Raw genomic sequence first — 20,096 nt, forward strand, 5'->3', positions numbered from 1 at the left:
CAATTTTACCATAGTTACCTTGAGAGTATGTTGATCAAGAGCATCAACTCTAACAGAAGTTGGTGGGCCACTTGGAGCTTCTTCGGCGGTGATGATAGTTACAGTGTCAGATGGGTCAGACTTTCCAATTTCGTTTTCGGCAACAATTCGGAGATGGTAAGTCGTGGCAGGTCTAAGATTGAACACACCAGCAACGTTTTGTTGAGAGCCAGGCACAAGTACCTTATCGATATCAGTTTCCCAGGAGCCTTTGCTGATTTTGTATTCGATAACGTATCCTTTCATGGGACTATTTCCGTCATATGGAGCTGCCCACGACAATTGAACCGAACGTCCAGACTTATCCAATACTTTAAGACCATAAGGAACTTCCGGTACCTCTGCAAGGAAATTATATAGGTAAAAGTTTCTTTACTATCCATTAAGATACAAAATTTTATAACATTACTCCAAAGGCTGTACCTTGAACAATCATGTTGATGCTGGTATCATCGCTGCCAAAAGCATTCGTTGCAACACAGGTAAACAAAGCCGAGTCACTCCTTTCAGTTCTCTTGATACTAAGGTCAGACAGAACACCATTAGCCAAAATTTCTTCTCGGATGGTATAACGTGAATCGCTTTTCGGGTCAAGTCTCTTGTTGTTCATATTCCATAAAATGCCAATTGGTTTCTCGCCTTGTGCCTCGCATTGTAATACAGCTGGTTCGCCACGTTTTGCAGTTTGATTTTTGAGTTTGATTTCAAAATGGGGAGGTGCTGTAATTATCGAGAATCTTAATGCAAACAAATAATTAAAAAGAAAGAAAGAAAAAAGAAAAACTAAGATCTCACCTTGAACAGAGATGAGAATCACAGCAGAAAGTCCAGCTCCGATACCGTTAACAGCCTCGCAAAGATAATAACCTTCATTAGTCTTTTGAATGTTATTGATCGAGAGAGTTCCATCTTCAACACTAATATCAGGATTGCTCATTTTCAAGTCGGTATATTCACCAGGCGTATCTCCTGTTCAATGAAAATCATACGATGATGAATAAATAATTAGTATAGTTTCAAAGTAGTTAAGGAAATTAAAACTAAAACGAAAATACTAACCAGCAGCTCTCTTCCATGTAATCTGGGGCTTCGGGAAACCATCGGCTTTACATTCAACGCGTGCATCAGAGCCTTGTGCGAAAGCTTTATCGGTAGGTTCCAGAATCCAGCGAGGTGGTACTGTGACAGAATAAATCGATTAGAACTGCGTTCTTTTCCCTTAGTCTACTATAGCAGTAAACCGGAAGCAAATCGTTCCGTCGTCCTAGATCTTTCCTCAACTACATTATCAGGGCATTCAGAAGAAATATTTATCAAAGTATTTCATTTCCAATTAAATTCTGCTTGCATAAAAGCAGCCAAACAAAAAGATCCAGAACAGATGGTATTACATTTATTGCATGCAAACGTTGATTTGCTTCCGCTACTGCAACGAGCAGATTGTACTACTAATAAAAGCATACGGGACTTAGAGATGACTATGCGGGTATCTACTAGCATGAACCGAGAATATGAAGATTGACGAAGAAAGGCTGCTGAAGGAGCTCACTGAGAGTACATGCAAGAAGTTCTACGATGTATGTACTTAAGCACGGCTTGCATGCTGTACCGCATTAAGAAATCATGTTAAGACCATATTTCATGTTCTTACTCGGAGTAAAAAGGGCTGTGAGAGAGACAGAAAGAGAAAGGCTGAAAGAGTGAGTGAGAAAGATAGAGATAGTTAGAGGTGGTTACAGAAAGAGAAGAAGAAAGAAAGAAAACCATGCATGTATCACTACGAACTACTTTTTTCTCATGCACGTACAAAATGAATGAGGCGAGACATGTGAGGTAAAGGCTAGGTAAGACTGATACGGAAAGGTGCTTTAAGGAGTAAAGGTTGGAATGAATCTCGGAAACCCTCCGAGGGGTGCTGGAATGGTCGGTCGGTCGTCTTTGGAGCTGGGACGCGTTGTGGCTCGCGAATGTGGGGACGTACGACGAACTACAAACTTGATCAATGTTATGACGAAACGACGACAAAACAATACGAGAGACTTAACAAAACCTATCAGAATGACCTCGCGATATTGTGTGCGTGATCGAGATAGAGTAATGAAATATATATACATATATTTGTTGAGAATGATGAAGATCAAAGAAAAATACAGCGTGATGTATCTGTGTTCATCATGTGTATGTGTGAAAGAGAAATATAATACTTTTAGCGATCTTTCTTGGCAAAATCAAAAAACCAAAGAAAGGATCGCTGACAAATGTTGACGAAGAGGGCGCAAGAGAAAAAATGAAACGATATTAAAGCGCGAAATTTAAACGAACGGCAAATACAAGGAAAGGCCGTTGTTGAGCTTCAGGAAAATGGAGGTTTCGGTTCGATCTACCTGATCTTTAACGCTCGGCTTTAAGCTTGTGGACTCGAAACTGTAGCATATAAGATAGAAACCCAATAATAATATTAATATTAATAATAATAATTATTATTATAATAATAATAATTAATAATAATAATAATAATAATAATAATAATAATAATAATAATAATAATGACAATTTTAATATAAGAAAATGAAATCTAAAGAAAAAAGATAAATGGCTAATAGAAGAATAACAAAATTAAATAACAAAGGAAAGAAAAAAAAGATAGAAATATGAGCAAGAAAGTGAAAGAGAAAGAGAGAAAGAGAGAGAGAGAGAGAGAGAAAGAGAGAAAGAAGAAAGAGAAAGAGAAAGAGACAGTGCAGACGAGAGTGTCATCCCCGGTGACGAAAGCAACGATCTGTACACAACAGGACAGCTTCAGCAACGACGAAGATGCATCAATAAAGCCTGCAGTCATAAAATATCGCGATAACCGACGCGATTATTATTATTATTTGCTGTCATTCAGGGTGATCATCAATCATCATGTCGCTCATTATCAAAATCAATATACGCATATATATAAGTATAATATAATATAATGTATGTATGTACGCATGTATATATATATGTCGTTATTTTGTATGGTCAATTAGCATTATTATCATTATCACGATTTCAATGTTCCTCCCTTTACTCTTGGGCCCTAACCGTTGACTCGTAACCTGGCTTCGTGTGGCGCTCTTCCCGACGGATTACTAGCGAGACACGCGTAACGTCCATCGTGGTCTGGGGTAACTGGCTCGATCAGAAGTATACTCGTTCGTGGTCCGATTTTCCCGACGCTGTATCCCATATATTGCGACAAGGGTTGACCCTCGTATGTCCAGGTGATCTCAATCGGTGTGTCGCCGACCGGTACCATGCACGCTAGCTGAGCAGCCTGTCCGGCATAGATCGGTCGATCCCCAAAATCGAAAGGACTGATGCGTGGTAAGACTGGAATATGTAACGGTAGTAGAGGCTCTAGGTAAACCGGCCACGACGACAAATTTTAACGCGATTTTTAATGAAGACTCGATGTGTTTTTCTTCTCCTGTTTTATCTTTTCTGGATATTTTTTATATTTCTTTTTATTTTATTCGTTCATCACTTATTTGATCTTCCGATTTGGTATTTCCATTTCTCCGTATTTTGTCCGAAGCTTGTTTCGTAATACGCTTGCGGTCTTTTCCGATATTATCGTTGAAATTAATTAACGAAGAAATCAGATAACGAAATAAGCGAATAAAATGAGGGTTAGGACGTGTTGTTGTTCGTTTGCTTCGCGACAGTTTTAAACTCGAGAAAAAAAAGGATAAAACTCCCGGCTTGAAAACTCAACCCACCGAATTCTGTATTAACGAGGAGAAGATAATTGTGTAGAGAGTTAAAGAGAGAGTGATAGAGAAAGAGAAAGAAAGAGAAAGAAAGAGAGAGAGAGAGAGAGAAAGAGAGAGAGAGACATAGGGGAAGTTCAGAATGGAGAATCGGGCAAACGTAAACTTTCCAGACATCTTCATGTGTATTTATGTATTGCTACACGACAGACAGAGCAAGTAGTACAGTTTATTACGACGAACGATGCATTATTATTAACGTTATTATAATATAAATATATATACATGTATATATTACATGTATATGTATTTATATATACATTATCTTCATTAATATCGACTACTACACGAGCTACAGTCCCACAGAAATAAAATATAATAATTATAAGTCACGTTAGTTTCCCGTTCAATCATTATCACATTCTTTTGCATAGCAAATTTGACAAATTCTTAAATAGCGCGTTATGTGGATATACGTAATAATATCGACGACGATCATGCTGGCCGCGTATTTTTTTCCTTTAGATTCTTTTCTGAATATTTCCTGTACCGTTCACTTTGAGATGTGCACTGTGCCTAGCACGACCGGCTGGATTATCGGCAACGCAAGCATATTCTCCGGCGTGTTCTCCCTTACGGACGGTATCGTCAAGGCCGATACTCTATCCCCAAACGCGGTGATACCCACTCCGTCTCCTACTTCTAAATGGCGTCCCTCGAACAACCACTTGAGCGAAATCGGTGTGTCCCCCTTAACGACCGCGCAATGGACGATTATCAGATCACCGGAGTTGGCCTCATCGAACGAGAATGGCTGCAGATGTGGGGAGACTGTCGAAAATAGGCAGAGAGAAAAAAGCAATAGAAAGGCCAAAGAAAATAGAGCGAGAGAGACAGAGAAAAAGAGAGAAACGCGACAAACGTCATTAATTTAACGTCTTTTACAAACGAACTACGCCACCTCTTGTTAACCCACTTTTTCAACGAACGTTTTTTTCTGAGAGCAAGACCGTGGTTTGAGAAAAAAAAGACGAAGTAGAATAAATCAAAGGAAAACACGAGTAGACTCGTAAAGGTCTATAGGACTGAAAAAATGATTTGGAGTTGGTAGAGGATAATTCTTTAGGTGATTTTTTCCACGATAAATCCTTAAAACAAGGCATTGAAAATATATAAGGGATTGAGAAAGGAAAAAAGAGAGATCGTTATGCACCATTGACGATCAGATCGTCCGAGAGCTCGTGCCTTCCGGCAAGGTTTTCCGCGATACATGTGTAAGTTCCCGCATGAGCTGCCTGGACCGATCCTATGCTTAGTATGACGCCTCTTCCCCCAAGATCCAGTACTGAGATTCCAGAGTGTGGCGAAATCTCGTGACCGTTTAAGGTCCAACGGAGCTTCAAGGGTTGATCACCCTCAACCACTGCGCAAGGTACCGTTACTACTTGACCCGAGTTTAATGGTTCTTCTCCGAATACGAATGGCAACAATTTTGGAATAACTGGAAATAGAAAGAAAGTAGAAAAGAAGCTGCCTCACTAATCTTGCAATAATCACGCTCCCAATAACTGCTCTAAATTCTTCTAGATGTTCTCCGTTTTTCATGAATACATAAATATTCAGTATCTTGACATTTCCAATGATTTTCGCCCTTCACATCCTAGATGTTTTTCGATTCACTAAATGAGTTTAAATCAAGAATGAAAATATATGAAAAATAAGAAAATTAAAATGATAGAAATAGAAAGAAACGAATTCAATAAATAAAGAACAATAAAGACCGATAAAGAAAATAGAAGTGTATAGAGCATAAAGAGGATTATGCCTCGTCGGAAAGGAAGGTAATGTAGAAGGAAGTTAATAGAAATACATTGGGATCTTCGTTGCAAAATCAGGGAGTACGTGTACCGTTGACGTCCAACTTGGCCGAATGAGACGTTGAACCAGCTACATTTGATGCGACACAGGTGTACTCCCCGGCATGTCTTGCAGCAACGGACTCGATGGTTAATTGCTTCACGCGTTTTCCGGAATTAGATACGATCACATCCATCCGATCGTGATCTATAGGATGACCATCAAATGTCCAAGTGATCTCCAGAGGAGAGTCGCCCTTAGTAACGACGCATTGCACGGAGACCAAGTCACCTGCGTTAACCGGTTCCTCGCCGAATGATATTTGTCCTATCTGCGGTGCAACTGCGACACCAATCAGCAAGAAAAGAATAAGCACAGTAACATGTGCTCAGAAATATCAATGAACTCTCATGGAAAAAAAGAACTTCTTTTTAAAAGGATCTTTCCTTTAGCCTAGTCTAAACATTAGGCAATTAACTAATAATAAGAACAGTCTCCCTAAAGTTTCCTCGATAAACGGACTTGCTCATAATTTTGGAGAAAGGTACTGGTATTTGGATGGATTCTTGAGGTAATAAGAAAGTGCTGCTAAATGAAAACTTTGGATGCATTATGCAATGCTTTTAAAGTCGTTGTTTGAATGTCTTTAATATACCATTAACCGAAAGAACGGCCGAACGAGTGACGGTTCCAACCAAATTGCTCGCGATGCAACTGTACTCGCCAGCATGATGCGCGGTTACAGAGTCGATGGTTAGCAGAGACGTCTTTTTGCCTGTTTTCTGGATCGTTATGTCCGGATGCGTGCGAGCTGTGATCGGTTCACCTTTTAAGCTCCATTGAATATCTATCGGTGAATCACCCTTGACGATACTACAAATAGCCGAAACCTGCTCTCCCCAATTAGCTGGTTCATCCCCGATCGAGAAGGGTGCGATCTGCGGTGATACTAAAAAAGATCGTCGACGCTAATCAATTTTTCATTAGGCATGTTTTCATATGCCCTTGGATAATGGAGGAAAGGTGACAAAGAAGGGACAGTGGAAATGGTTTTAGAAGAACGAAAAAAAAACATGTTGATTGTTTCAAAGGTAAAATGGAAAATGCACTGCAATCGTAAGAATTGTGTTACATTCATGAAAGATGCGACCTGTTCAAACATTAGTAAAAAGGAAAGCATTATCGCTTCGTTCGGTACGTTTCTATTAGCTAATAATGTGTGCACGCGAATTTAATGGCAGAGTGAACACATCGTTCAATGCATATTTCTATGATCTCAATTCAAGGAACAAGCTTCTGAGTCCCTTTGTGTACCGTTTACTGCTAATACTGCCGAATAACTAGTGGCTCCTGCTGCGTTCGAGGCTGTACAAGTATACTCCCCAGCGTGCCTCGCGCTCACGGCTTCGATCGTCATCAGGCTGACCCGTTTTCCAGTGCTCGATATAGAAACATCTCCGTGATTGGCGTCGTTAATAGGCTCACCGTTTAAAGCCCATGAAACCTCGATCGGTAAGTCACCCTTTCCGACCGTACAAACAGCCGAGACTGCTTCTCCCCAATTTGCAGGTTCGTCGCTGATTGAAAAGGGTACTATTTGTGGCGCGACTGTAAGTGATTTGCAAAGGTATGACAATTATTATCTAAACTAATCAATTCTAAACGAGATTATCGAAAACAATGAAGTATTTTGTGAACGACCTAAAGAGATAACAAGATCGTTTTACGTGTTGCCACGATTGTTTGATGAAAATAATCCTTGAGTCTGCTCACCTAAGCCTACCTCATTCCTAGTATGATAATGTTGATGTAGAAAATAGCTTTCATCTCCGAGAATAGATTTAGAAATAGAACTATCGTAAATTTACGACAACGTGGAATGGAAAAGGAAGAGAAAGGAAGGAAGAGAACAACTTCTCTTATCTTTGCGGATAGGTCAACCAAGGTTGCTAGTGAAAAATAGAAATAGAGAAAGAGAGAAAGAGATAGAGACGTGCCCGTATAAGACATGCACGCGCATTACCGTTCACGGCTAAAGTAGCGGTGTGACTGGAAGCACCGGCATTGTTTGACACTGTGCAAGTAAATTCTCCCGCATGTCTTGCGGCAACGGCATCGATTTGTAGTACACTTAGACGTTTGCTCTTCGTTATCATAAACTGATCTCTATATTCGTCGGTTATCGGCTCGCCGTTGAAGGCCCACGAAATGTCCATCGGGAAGTCTCCTTTTTGAATGGAGCAGGTAGCTGATATTGCCTCGCCCGAGTTCACCGGTTCGTCGCCGAACGAAAAAGGAAAGATCTGCGGTGCAACTAATAGAACATGCTTGTCGTCAATCGAAAAACAAGTAAAATTCTTCTCTAAATGAATCAAATAAAATTCGCCGAATACCAAGGTTTCTATCCAAATGGTTTAATTTTCTTCATCGCGTATTTTCGAGTCCAAAAATTTATTTTCCTTGAGAGCGGATGTCTTAAGGTAAAACAAAATCTGAATCAATGATAGGACAATGGACGTGGTAGGTGATTGATAGAGCACGCTTGTTGTCGACGAATAAAAATTTTTTTCTCTAAACAAGACCAATACAATGTCTCAAATATCAAAATTGAAATAGTTCGAATTTCGTCATCCCATATCACCGAGTGTAAAAATTTTAACGATATAAATAATCATAAAATAAAAAAAAAAGCATTAGATCCAATGGCAGGATGATGGATAGGTATGTATGTGCTGTGCAAAACACATTTAATTATCGTGCAAGCGTGCTTTCAAAAGATTGATACCGTTAACAGCCAGGATGGTCGAGTGAGTGGCATTGCCAGCTCGGTTCGTGGCGACGCAAGTATATTCGCCCGCATGTCTTGCAGTCACCGATTCGATGCTCAATGCGCTCATGTGTCTATTGATCTTCGTTATCGTAATATCTGAATCATCTGGGCCTATCGTTTTGTCATTAAACTTCCAAACAATTTTTACGGGAAAATCGCCTTTCATGATGGAGCACGTTGCCGAGACCATGTCTCCCCAATTCGCAGGACCGTCACTGATCGAGAAAGGACCTATATGAGGTGCCACTAAAATGACAACGTTAATTGTGAATCTAATATAAGATTATATTAATGGTACGAGCAAATTCACTGTCGAAGAAAAAGAACCTAAATTATCCTGACAAGAGTAATCAACGATTCTGAACTTGATGAAAGGATTTTATTTTGCGGAGTAGTTAGAGCATCATCTCCAAAGCGAACGATCCCACCGTGTTAAATGAAGGATAGAACAAAGGATCGCATTAGTGTTGTTTATCCGCTGAAATGAACACAGCCAACAACAATTCCGTACATGCATGAATGCTACAGAAAACTAGGAAAAACTAAGTAAAACGCATAAATCGTTCTACCGTTCACAGCTAAAGATGCGGAATAACTTGTTCCACCAGCAACATTGCTGGCTATGCAAGTATATTCTCCGGCATGTCTCTCTGTAACCGCATCGATTGTGAGCAGACTAACGCGTTCGTTAGTATTAATCCATACGTCCGAACGATCGCGAGAAATTGGTTCACCATTGAGTGCCCACTCAATCTGTACAGGACGATCGCCTTTCAGCACGGTGCAAGTGGCAGTTACGGTGTCTCCCCAATTCGCTGGTCCCTCTCCCATTTCGAACGGCATTATTACCGGAGCGACTATCGTGAAAAAGTCATATAAAAAATATCGTTTCTACTATTCGATATACCCCAAAGTAATTGAATGTCCCATATAAAATATCTGCTTTCTTACGAATAATCCGCAAATCTGTCACAACTGAGTATAATTGTTTCGGTGACAAGTGGATAAAAAGGATAAACAGGATTAGGAAAGGAAGAGTACTAGAACAAATAAAAGAAGGAAACTGACTATAAAAGAACAAATGTATAATACTAATTCGTGACATGCAGACAAGAACAGCGATATTATATAGACGGAAGACGTTATTGTACCATTAACAGCTAACGTCGCGGTATAACTTGTTCCACCAGCCACATTACTAGCGATGCAAGTATAGTCGCCAGCGTGACTCGCAGTGACTGCTTCGATCATGAGTACGCTAACACGTTTGCTGATTGAGATCGATATATCAGGATAATCATGAGAGATTGGCTTGCCATTAAGAGCCCATTCGATTTGTACAGGTTGATCACCTTGGAGAATGGTGCAAGTCGCGGTAACGGTTTGACCCCAATTTGCTGGTTCCTCTCCCATTACAAATGGCATTATCCCCGGAGCGACTATCACGAAAAAGTTACATCAAAAATATCGTTTTTACTATTTGACTGATCCCAAAGTAACTGATTTTTCGATATAAAATATTTGCTTCCTCAACAAACCGTCAACAGACCTGCAATAACTAGACGAACCAAAATGTTTATTAAGGTGACAAGTGGATAAGAAGGAAAACAAGGATTAGGAAAGGATAAATTTCTACAAAAAATATGAACAAGAACAAGAAAACTATCGAATGATGGACAAATTCGTGACATGCAGACACGAACAGCGAAACGGATTTGTACCGTTAACGGCTAATGTCGCGGTATAACTCGTTCCTCCAGCTATATTACTAGCGATGCAAGTATATTCGCCGGCGTGATTTGCCGTGACCGCCTCGATTGTGAGCAGGCTGACGCGTTTGGTAGTTGTGATTGATATATCGGGATAATCGTGAGAGATCGGCTTGCCATTGAGAGCCCATTCCATTTGAATAGGCTGGTCACCCTGAAGGATTGTGCAAGTTGCGGTAACTGTTTGGCCCCAGTTTGTTGGTCCTTCTCCCATTTCGAAAGGCATTATCACCGGAGCGACTATCATAAAAAAGTACCATGAAAAATATTGTTTCTACTATTCAATTTTACCCCTGAAATGATTAAATGTTCGCTACAAAACATGTGATTCCTTAAAAATCGATCAACAAGCCTGCAATAATTAGAAAGATGAAAATTTTTGTTTTCCTAATAATTGGTTAAGAAGGAAACAGAGGATTAGAAAAGGATAATATGAAAATATAAAAGAAGGAAGGAGGAAAAATGTCGAATGATGAACTAATCCGTGACATGCAGATACGAGTAGCAAAAATGTATAAACGGAAAACGTTATTGTACCGTTAACGGCTAACGTCGCGGTATAACTCGTTCCACCAGCCACATTACTAGCGATACAAGTATATTCGCCAGCGTGACTTGCTGTTACTGCTTCAATGGTGAGCAGACTAACGCGTTTGGTGGTTGCGATCGATATATCAGGATAATCGTGAGAGATCGGTTTGCCATTAAGTGCCCATTCAATTTGAACAGGCTGATCACCTTGAAGAATCGTGCAAGTCGCGGTAACGGTTTGGCCCCAGTTCGACGGTGTTTCGCTCATAACGAAAGGTGCTATCCCGGGTGCAACTAAATCATGGCAAAAAAATAATTTGTTCAAATTATTAATATAATGTTATCTTCGTCGTCGTCAATGCTCTTCCTGTGACATTCTAATACGTAAAAGTTGCTTCGATACCAAAGAGAAGACCGATCCGATAATAGATCAATGAAAGCAGTGGGGCAAAGTGAATTATTGGATAAATGGGAAGAAAGAAGATGTGTAGGTCAATAAAATAAAAGATGCAAAGACTACTTGGCAATTCTCGTACCATTAACAACTAGAGTCGAGGAGTGGCTCGTTGCTCCAGCTTTATTAGAGGCTGAACAAGTATACTCTCCTGCGTGTCTCGCGGCGACCGACTCGATGCTGAGAATACTATTCTTTCGTGTAGTCGCTAAGATATTGATGTCTGAGCGATCAGAACCGATTGGCTCACCGTTCAACGCCCAAGAGATCTCGATTGGCAGGTCACCTTTCACGATGGCGCATATTACGGAAATCGAGTCTCCCCAGTTCGCTGGCTTTTCCGCGATATCGAAGGGAGCGATCTCTGGTGAGACTAGAATAAGCGTGAACAAATACACGATATTTCTCAACTACTATTTCGTTTCGTTTTATACCTTGCGCCCTTGTTATGAGATATGCCTAGCGAAAGGAAGAGGAAAAGGAAGACATCGAAGAGAATCCCTACGAAGAAAAAAGGAGAAAATAAAAAAAAGTAAGGAAGAAAGATAATTGGATAGGTCGACGTTCTTTATGCTGAGTCGCTTGATCTAATCTTGGTAAAGTACCGTTCACGGTTAATTCCGCGGAATAAGTCGTTGCTCCGGCTGCGTTCGAAGCGACACAAGTATAAGTTCCGGCATGGCTAGGGCTCGCCGAATCGATCGATAAAAGACTGTTCCTCTTGGTGGTGGTCACAGAGATCCGTTGACTCTCCTCGATCGGCATCCCATTTAAAGCCCAAGTAATCTCGAGCGGAGAATCACCGCTGACGATGGTGCAAACAGCTGATACCGATTCTCCTGAATTGACGGCCTTGTCGGCCATTTCGAAGGGTGCGATCCTCGGCGATACTGCCAATTATATCCGGAGATCGATACTGTCTATTTTTTATACGATCTACGATATCGTTCAAGGACATAATGATCGTGAATAAGATATCGACTATCTGACCAAAAGCAACCCATCGAAAGGAATGTGTAAGAATTGGTTATAAACTAAAGAATGTCTTTAGTATAGGATAAGGGATCATTGTTCGTTTTACACCACACAAGTCCTCGTTCCTCAGTGTCGGTTACCACACATCACTCTAGTGTTAGATAAGTTATAAAAACTATCGAGTCGACCGACCAACCACCCAGTTAATCGATTTCGAAGTTTACAGGGAAAAGGCAAATCGTACCGTTAACAGTAAGTACCGAGGAGTGCGTGGCGGATCCGGCTGCGTTGCTCGCCGTACACGAATATTCACCCGCGTGTCTTGCCGCTACCGAATCGATCGTCAAAGTACTGGCCCGTTTGTTGCTCCTGTTCACAATAATATCCTGACGATCGTAATTCTGATTCGTCTGCGCGCCCGAAACGTCGATCGGCTGACCGTTCAACGACCAAACAATTTCAACAGGCAAATCACCTTTTATTACGGCACACTGAACGGTCGCCATTTCTCCCGCATTAGCGGCTTCGTCGCCAAACGAGAAGGGTCCGATCTGTGGTACCACTGTAAATTGATAAAAACTCCAGAAAAAAACAGACCAGATCCTGAAAACACGCGTAGGAGCTATCGAAGAGAAAAGGGGACGGTCTTACAAATTACGAAAACGGAGAATTTTACGGACAAAGTGACATTTGGGATAATGCTGGTAGTCGTTGGACGTACGTCTATGAATATTCAAAGCTGTGCACTCTACGCAGCACGATATTCAAGTACTATTTACGTCATTAGCACGTAGCCATGGATACCTCGAAAGAAGCTTCCGCAAGAAGGGAGTTGTGGGATGTTGGAAAACGTGGAAATACGACAGCAGATTCCAGGCTTGTTTAAATATTCAAGACATTAAAAAAATTATATATATACATATATATGTAAGTATATATATAAGTATATATATATATATATACATATATATGATAAAGCGATACGAAGAAAATAAAACGAGTAACGCGTGCCATCGTCTCATGCGATGGATCGTGTTACATTCTTCCTGCCATTGTCTCATATATTCTATTAGAATCGTTTTGTCAAATTAAAATTAATTAGTTATAAATTTGAACGTGAATGTAAAGACAACAGCAGTACACAGTTTTAGATATATACGTTTATGCATAATATGTACTCTGACCTCCAACAAAGAATTAGTACTCTATGTAGATTTACTGCGGATTACAAAAAAGTTTACAAGAGGATAAATACTAAAAGTGTTTGCAAGGTAGCAAAATCTTTGACGGAAGCGCGGTGTACCGTTCACCGAGAGAATAGCCGTGTGACTGTCGGAGCCTGCTGTATTGGTCGCTATGCACTTGTACGCCCCAGCGTGTCTCGCAGCCACATTGTCGATGTTCAAAAAGCTGACCCTCTTACTAGATACGATATGAATATCGTGTTGAGATGAGTTTATGGGAACGTCGTTGAATGTCCATCTTAATGTCACCGGGAAGTCACCCTTGACGATTGTGCAACCGACAGACAGCATCTCGCCGGAGTTGAGAGAGGTGTCGCCAAAACTGAACTGAAGAATCTGCGGTGCGACTGCGCGAACGACACGGCAGCACGGACGAAAGAGTACGATGAGAAAGAGATTTCGGAATGGATGATGATGTTGATGATGATGGTGATGATGATGATGATCGAAAGTAGATAACGTGTACGTGTTAGCAGCTGACTTTTCACAAATCCGAACGCGATGGTTCTCGCGTCTGATTCACGGATTACGTATGTCTCCGATGTCTCGTTTATTAGACCTACTTTCGGTATGATAGAGAGATGCATGGAAAAAAAGAAATCAAAGACGGAAATCATGAAAACTAAGAAAGAAATTCATCAAGTAAGCTTATCGAAACATTAAATAAAAATAATTGTTGAACAAAAAGAAAAAACATCCTGTGAAATGATCTGATCCGACCGGAAATATTGGATAGGTAGTGAAGTATAGAAATTGCAGGGAAAACATGATTGATGAATGTAAATGATTAGGTACGGAGATCATTCTTACGAGAGTTCACGCGCGTAAATACCATTTACTGTGAGAAGAGCCGTGTGAGATGTAGCACCAGCGCGATTCGAAGCGGAACAGGTGTATTCTCCCGCGTGTCTAGCCGCGACCGATTCAATAGTTAAAACGCTATTTTTCCTGTTTGTGCTTCCTATCACTACGTCGGATCCGTGGCTGGTGTCAATAGGTGTCCCGTTAAAGGCCCAGGATATGTCGAGAGGTTGATCGCCTTTCGTTATCGAGCATGTCACCGATACGAGCTCGCCCCAATTTGCGGGTTCGTCACCAAAATCGAAGGGTATGATTTGCGGTGCAACTGGAAAGAGCTATAGAAAGAATCTGGCCACGCCAGAAATGTTCACGGTAGACTATATAAACCGGTGAACGCGTGATTACTAGTGTTAAAAAGGAACTTGGTATGGCGGTATAAAGAAAAAGAATGATGGCCGCAACGCTGTGGAACCTGGGACGGGAATAGATATTTATTTTTGGTGTTATAAGAAGAAGAGAACAGAAAGAAAAGAGAGCATGTTAAAAAAGATGGAGAGTCGTACCGTTTACAGTTAAGGTCGCAGATCGACTGACGGCACCGGCGAGATTTGACGCGGAACAGGCATATTCTCCGGCGTGTCTCGCCGAAACGCTATCAATACTCAGTGTACTAAGATGATTGCTGATTTTTGATATTGTGATAGCAGTATCTTTTGACGTGTCAATTGGTACACCATTGAATGACCAAGATATATCCATGGGCATATCGCCCTTCAGTATCGAACAGGGCACCGACACAAAATCTCCCCAGTTGGCAACTTCAGTATTGAATGCGATTGGTAGAAGCTGCGGGCTGACTTTACAAAAGTCCAACATCAGTCAGATTTAATTATATCGTTCGCATTTTGACATTCCGTAACATATATATATATATATATATATATATATAAATACTATAATTTTAATTCAATTCACGAAGACGGTTTAAAAAGGTAGCTGGTAAAGTGTCCAGATATTAAATGGAAAACGATCGATGGAGCATAGGGAATAAAGAACAAGAGAAAGGATAAGGTTACCTACTGTGCACTCTGCGGAAGTAACTGTGCATAAAAAAAAAATAAAATAGAATTAAAATTAAAATGAAAATTAAAAAATTAAAAAATAAAGTTCAATAAGAAGACGAAGAAGAAGAAAAATATAAAAAAAGATATGTAATCAAAAAAAGGAACTTTCTAGGCTGATAAATCATAGTCCCGAACCATTGACGGTGAGAGCGGTCGAGTAGGAGGCCGTCCCAGCCGCGTTTTCAGCGGTGCAAACGTACTCTCCCGCGTGCTTCGCGGTGATGACGGAGATCATAAGCATGCTAACGCGATCCGCGACCTTCTTTGCGAGCACGCCGGAAGAACCGCCCATCTCTTCTCCGGGGTAGCTCCAACGTATGTTCAGAGGCAGATCGCCAGTCGGCACGATACATTGCAGATTCGCGAACTCTCCGGCGTTCATTGGTAGCTTCGTGAACGCGAACTCTTGTATCGTGGGTGGCACTGAGGTTTGAGGATCGATGTATGGATGTATGTATGATCAGGTCGCGTACGCGTCTAACTAAGCGCGTTTTTAATATAACGTAATTTTAACTATTTTATTTTTTCTTCTGTTTCTTTTTTTCTACTTCTTAAATTGATACATTTAACAATGCGCGACTACTCATTGCAATTATATTATCGGTCCAAAATGTAAAAATCCTGAACAAAAAATACATAACGCACGATACTTTTTGCTTTTTGTTTTACTTTATGTTCGGTTAAGTCGCGAAGAGAGAAAAAGAGAGAAATTTTAATCAAGAAAATGTATATCTATTTAATTTCTTACGATCGCTTGTCGGCCACCGCCATACCAACTTCCAACGAAAGACTCCTTGGGTACGGCACGCTTTTGTCTCGCCTTTTAATTATAGAGTCTGCAATATCTGTAACGGAGCTTTGCTATCCGCGTCCTCATTGATGTATGTATATGCATAACATAATCACGTACAATCTTTTATGCACGCGAGAGATTTACGATACGATCGACAAAATATATTTTTAAATTAAATGATCGGCGACGTAGGGTGACAAAACGACGACAACGTAATCGAATCTGCCAGCATGTTTTCTCGACTTAAACTGGCGTCTATCGTACGAATGCTAGCTGAAAGAAAAATTCTTCTTTTTTGTTCTTTCAACACGATCGATACACATAACATAAATTATATCCTTTTGAGTCCTGCAATATAATGTTATTACATCTAAGATTTTAAACTAAACGTTTCAATCGAGTTATACGCGAAAATCGACAATTTTAAAAAGTACAATTAATTATTATCATTTCAAATTCTTTAACCTTTTAACTGAAGGTAACGAGCTAACTCGAGTTACTATTAAATATTAATTCGATATATTAATAGATTTTTTTTAATTGAAGAATATATAGGGTATTCTATAATTGGTAGTTTAAACAAGCAGAGGGTGATTCTACATAAAAACTAACAAATCGAAAATGAAGAATAAAAGTTTTTCATGTACAGGTTTGTTCTCGAAAAAAAAACAAATTTAAAAATTTGTCGAGTGTTAATTAAACTTATTTTCCTCGAAAACAAAGTGAAAATGTAGAATCACCCTCTGCTCATTTGTGCCACCAGTTACAAGACACTCTCTATATTTGGGATAAAGTTAATAATTGCGTAAAGCGCAAACTATTATTTTATATACTATATTTACTGTTCTCCACTTAAAAGGTTAACGAGAGAGACTGTATTATAAATTTGAACAAATAATTGTCAATATTACAAAAATGGCTTCAATAGCACAATATTTTAATTTTAACAAATATTTCCAAGTAATCTATATTGTGATTGAATAAATTTGGAAAATGAATTTATATCACACGATCCACGATGAAAGAAAATAAATGAATATTTGAAACTTACCCATAACTTGAACTTCCAATGTTCCTCGAGCGCTGTATCCTTGTGCATTTCTGGCAACACACGTGTACGTAGCCTGATCGCTCATTCGTTCGACGTTTTCAATGATGAGGGTGCCATTGGGGAAGACCTTTTGCTTTCTGTTAATGGGAAGTACTCTGGTATCACGTTCCCAGACGATGCTTTCGATGGGATAACCAGCAACAGGGCAAGTAACACGTAGAGTTTCACCAGCGACGATAGCTTTCTTGTCCATGTGACGAATAAATGGTAAGCCATAAACATTGAGACGAGCAGAATGTTCAGCAGAGCCAACCTATAAATAAGCATGGTAAAAAATAAGCACTTCTTCAATCGAAATTTTTTCTCAGTAAGAACAACTGATATTTTATAATTCACGTCAATGATTATAACACTTTTTTATGATTTTAGATATTTTTAGCAAAATTTCATATCATAAATACGTTTCACACACCAATAATATGAACACACACACACATTTAGATTTTGATATTACATGTAAAGATCTAAAAAGATTTCTCAATATTTCAAGTAGTCTCGGAGATATAATCATTTTTTATATTATTCATTATATAAAGTATAAGATTGTGGCTAATGAATAAGATTGTCGAGAGATCTATCTAAAGATAAAGATTAAAAGATAGTATTTATATACCTTTGATGCAGCAATACACTTGTAAAGACCTCCATCGTTGGTATGAATGCTAGAGATGTTCAAATGAGAGACGACATCACCATTGACCGTAACGTATTGTCCTACTTGTCCTCTTTCCGTGTTGGATAACCGTTTTCCATCAAGTTCCCAGGTGATTTCAGGTGTAGGATTTCCGCTGGCAACACACTTTAGGAACATGCTGGGTCCGGGTTGAAGAGTCTCCTCGGTAAAAGCTTGGCGGATCTGTGGTGGTTCGACTATCAAAGGCAAATAATGTTTATATAAATGCAATATTTATTTCTTTAGAGGATTGTTGTATTTTATAATGCAAACTTACATCTTCCTCCAAGTTTCAATTCAGCGGTTGCTTGAGCACTTTCTTGGTCATTTCTAACGAAACATTGATACATTCCCTTATCTTCCTTCTTAACACTTTCAATCCTGAGTACTGGTTCTTCAAGTCCAAGTGGCTTTCCATCTTTCAACCATGAGATCGTCTTAATCGGATTGCCTCTAACGTTGCAAGTGAAGGTAGCTGGTCTTCCAAAATCAATTGTCTGGGTGCTGGGTTCGATTTCAGCGGCAAGCGGTGCAGTAACGGTCAAAACAGTTTCCACGCTTTCACCACCAACGGAATTGTTAACGATGCAAAGATATTTGCCAGAATCTTCAACACGAGCCTCACGAATGATCAGAGTACCGCTAACCTGACGAACACGATCATTTAGCTGAACAGGTTGACGACGGGATGAGCCTTCAATAAACTTGTACCATCTGTAAGCAAAGGATAACAAACGATCGATTCACGTGTCAGCACTCAAGCCAACTAAGTTCAAATTTTTTAAAACTATCAACCCAAGTTTACGAAATTAATACTGTGGGTTTTTACTCTTATGAGAATTAAAATGAGTTGGAGCAAATAGTATTTACAAAATAAATTTCAAACTTAGATCATAGGATTTGAGTAATAACATAAGTATAAAATATTATTACTATAACGCTGATCTAATAGTCAGCTCAATTAAAATATATGACCCAAATATTACAATAAAATTAATTTAAAACTTGGAAAAGAGCCTATCCATTTACTCCATTCTCTAATATTTTATTTTTCTTATAATATAAAAGGGCTTCGGGCGTCTCTGGGCACGGGCTTCCAATTTATCTTTCTCTTTTTTTTCATTTTCTTTTTTTCTTAGTTTTTTTTTTTCTTTTTTTTAACATCGAATCAGTGGCGCGTGTATCACGATACGCGAAACTCTATCTACTTTCATATAAGTCATAGAGAAACGTTTTGAGAAGCTAGTGAAATGTAACAATCACGAAGCAAAATAGGCTGTTGGAAGTTGGAAGGAGAAAAGGGAACAACAGTGGTGACAAATACGACACAATAGAAAAAAGGTCTATGTGCATGGAAATAAACACGTACAACGAAGGTAAAGGGAAAACGAGTGGGTGTGTGCACCGAACCAACACTGTATATACGTATCTACGTATATTAACTATGTAAACGTGTATATACGTGTATATGTTAAGTATACGCTGTGTATGTACTGTCCAATAGAGGAAAGTGAAAGAAAGAAAGAGAGAGAGAGAGAGAGAGAGAAACGATATAAGCGTGAAAGCAAGTGCAAAAGGATGGCTGCATATTATCTCTTGCCTTCTTTTTTCTCTTTTTCTATTTTTTTTTTTCAAATTTTAATCGATATGCAACGTGACTATCAACGTTTATCAATTATCGATATTCTGACTTGCGGCTTGAGTACCACAAGGATAAAAAAAAAGTAAAATAACGAAATGATAGAAAAACAGGAACGATGAAAACATATCTAGTCAGCTGATGGAAGAAACCAATCGAACACTCTGTATAAACTGTACTAATTGTGTAACATAACAACCGTTCGCTTTTAACGACATAAGATTTTTCAATGTTAATTGTTGTAAAATTTATACAATAGTAGGAAAGAATCGTAAAATTATTCTTCCGATGTAAGTCATCAACTGCTCTTTCTCAAATCATAAAAAAAAAAGAATTATTCTCATAATACTTAAACAGAATGGTATCAAAGGGGATCCTTTCGTGCAAGGGATAATAATAATGATTAAAAAGTACACGAAATTGTTCCGTGGTATCGAAAGAAAGAAGACAGAGAAATAACACACGAAGTAAGGTTGGATATCTGAAATTTATTATTTTATCAAAGAAGAATGTCGA

At 39.3% G+C, this 20,096-nt stretch overlaps 1 protein-coding gene across 50 annotated transcripts in view; it reads right to left on the reverse strand.

The window, feature by feature from the left end:
• Window positions 1-20,096, reverse strand: part of Dscam1 (Down syndrome cell adhesion molecule 1) — a 66,501-nt gene that overhangs the window by 8,245 nt on the left and 38,160 nt on the right. For 33 of the 50 annotated variants that reach the window (XM_089178242.1, XM_089178238.1, XM_089178233.1 and 30 more), the window contains exons 8-16: window positions 18,219-18,655; window positions 17,882-18,138; window positions 17,209-17,521; window positions 15,500-15,787; window positions 14,804-15,097; window positions 1,099-1,218; window positions 835-1,008; window positions 463-759; window positions 19-380 (exon numbers count right to left, since the gene is read on the reverse strand). In XM_089178242.1, the coding sequence (XP_089034368.1) occupies window positions 19-380; window positions 463-759; window positions 835-1,008; window positions 1,099-1,218; window positions 14,804-15,097; window positions 15,500-15,787; window positions 17,209-17,521; window positions 17,882-18,138; window positions 18,219-18,655 (2,542 nt within the window). Of the gene's footprint in view, window positions 1-18; window positions 381-462; window positions 760-834; window positions 1,009-1,098; window positions 1,219-6,950; window positions 7,245-8,421; window positions 8,713-9,617; window positions 9,906-11,825; window positions 12,111-12,439; window positions 12,758-13,498; window positions 13,787-14,271; window positions 14,566-14,803; window positions 15,098-15,499; window positions 15,788-17,208; window positions 17,522-17,881; window positions 18,139-18,218; window positions 18,656-20,096 lie in introns of all 50 variants that reach the window. The other 17 variants (XM_089178256.1, XM_089178257.1, XM_089178251.1 and 14 more) reach the window with 7 other exon arrangements.

Source organism: Polistes dominula, unplaced genomic scaffold (genome assembly GCF_049000335.1).
Source record: "Polistes dominula isolate Pdom_NZ unplaced genomic scaffold, Pdom_raw_medaka contig_77, whole genome shotgun sequence".
Lineage (NCBI taxonomy): Eukaryota > Metazoa > Arthropoda > Insecta > Hymenoptera > Vespidae > Polistes > Polistes dominula.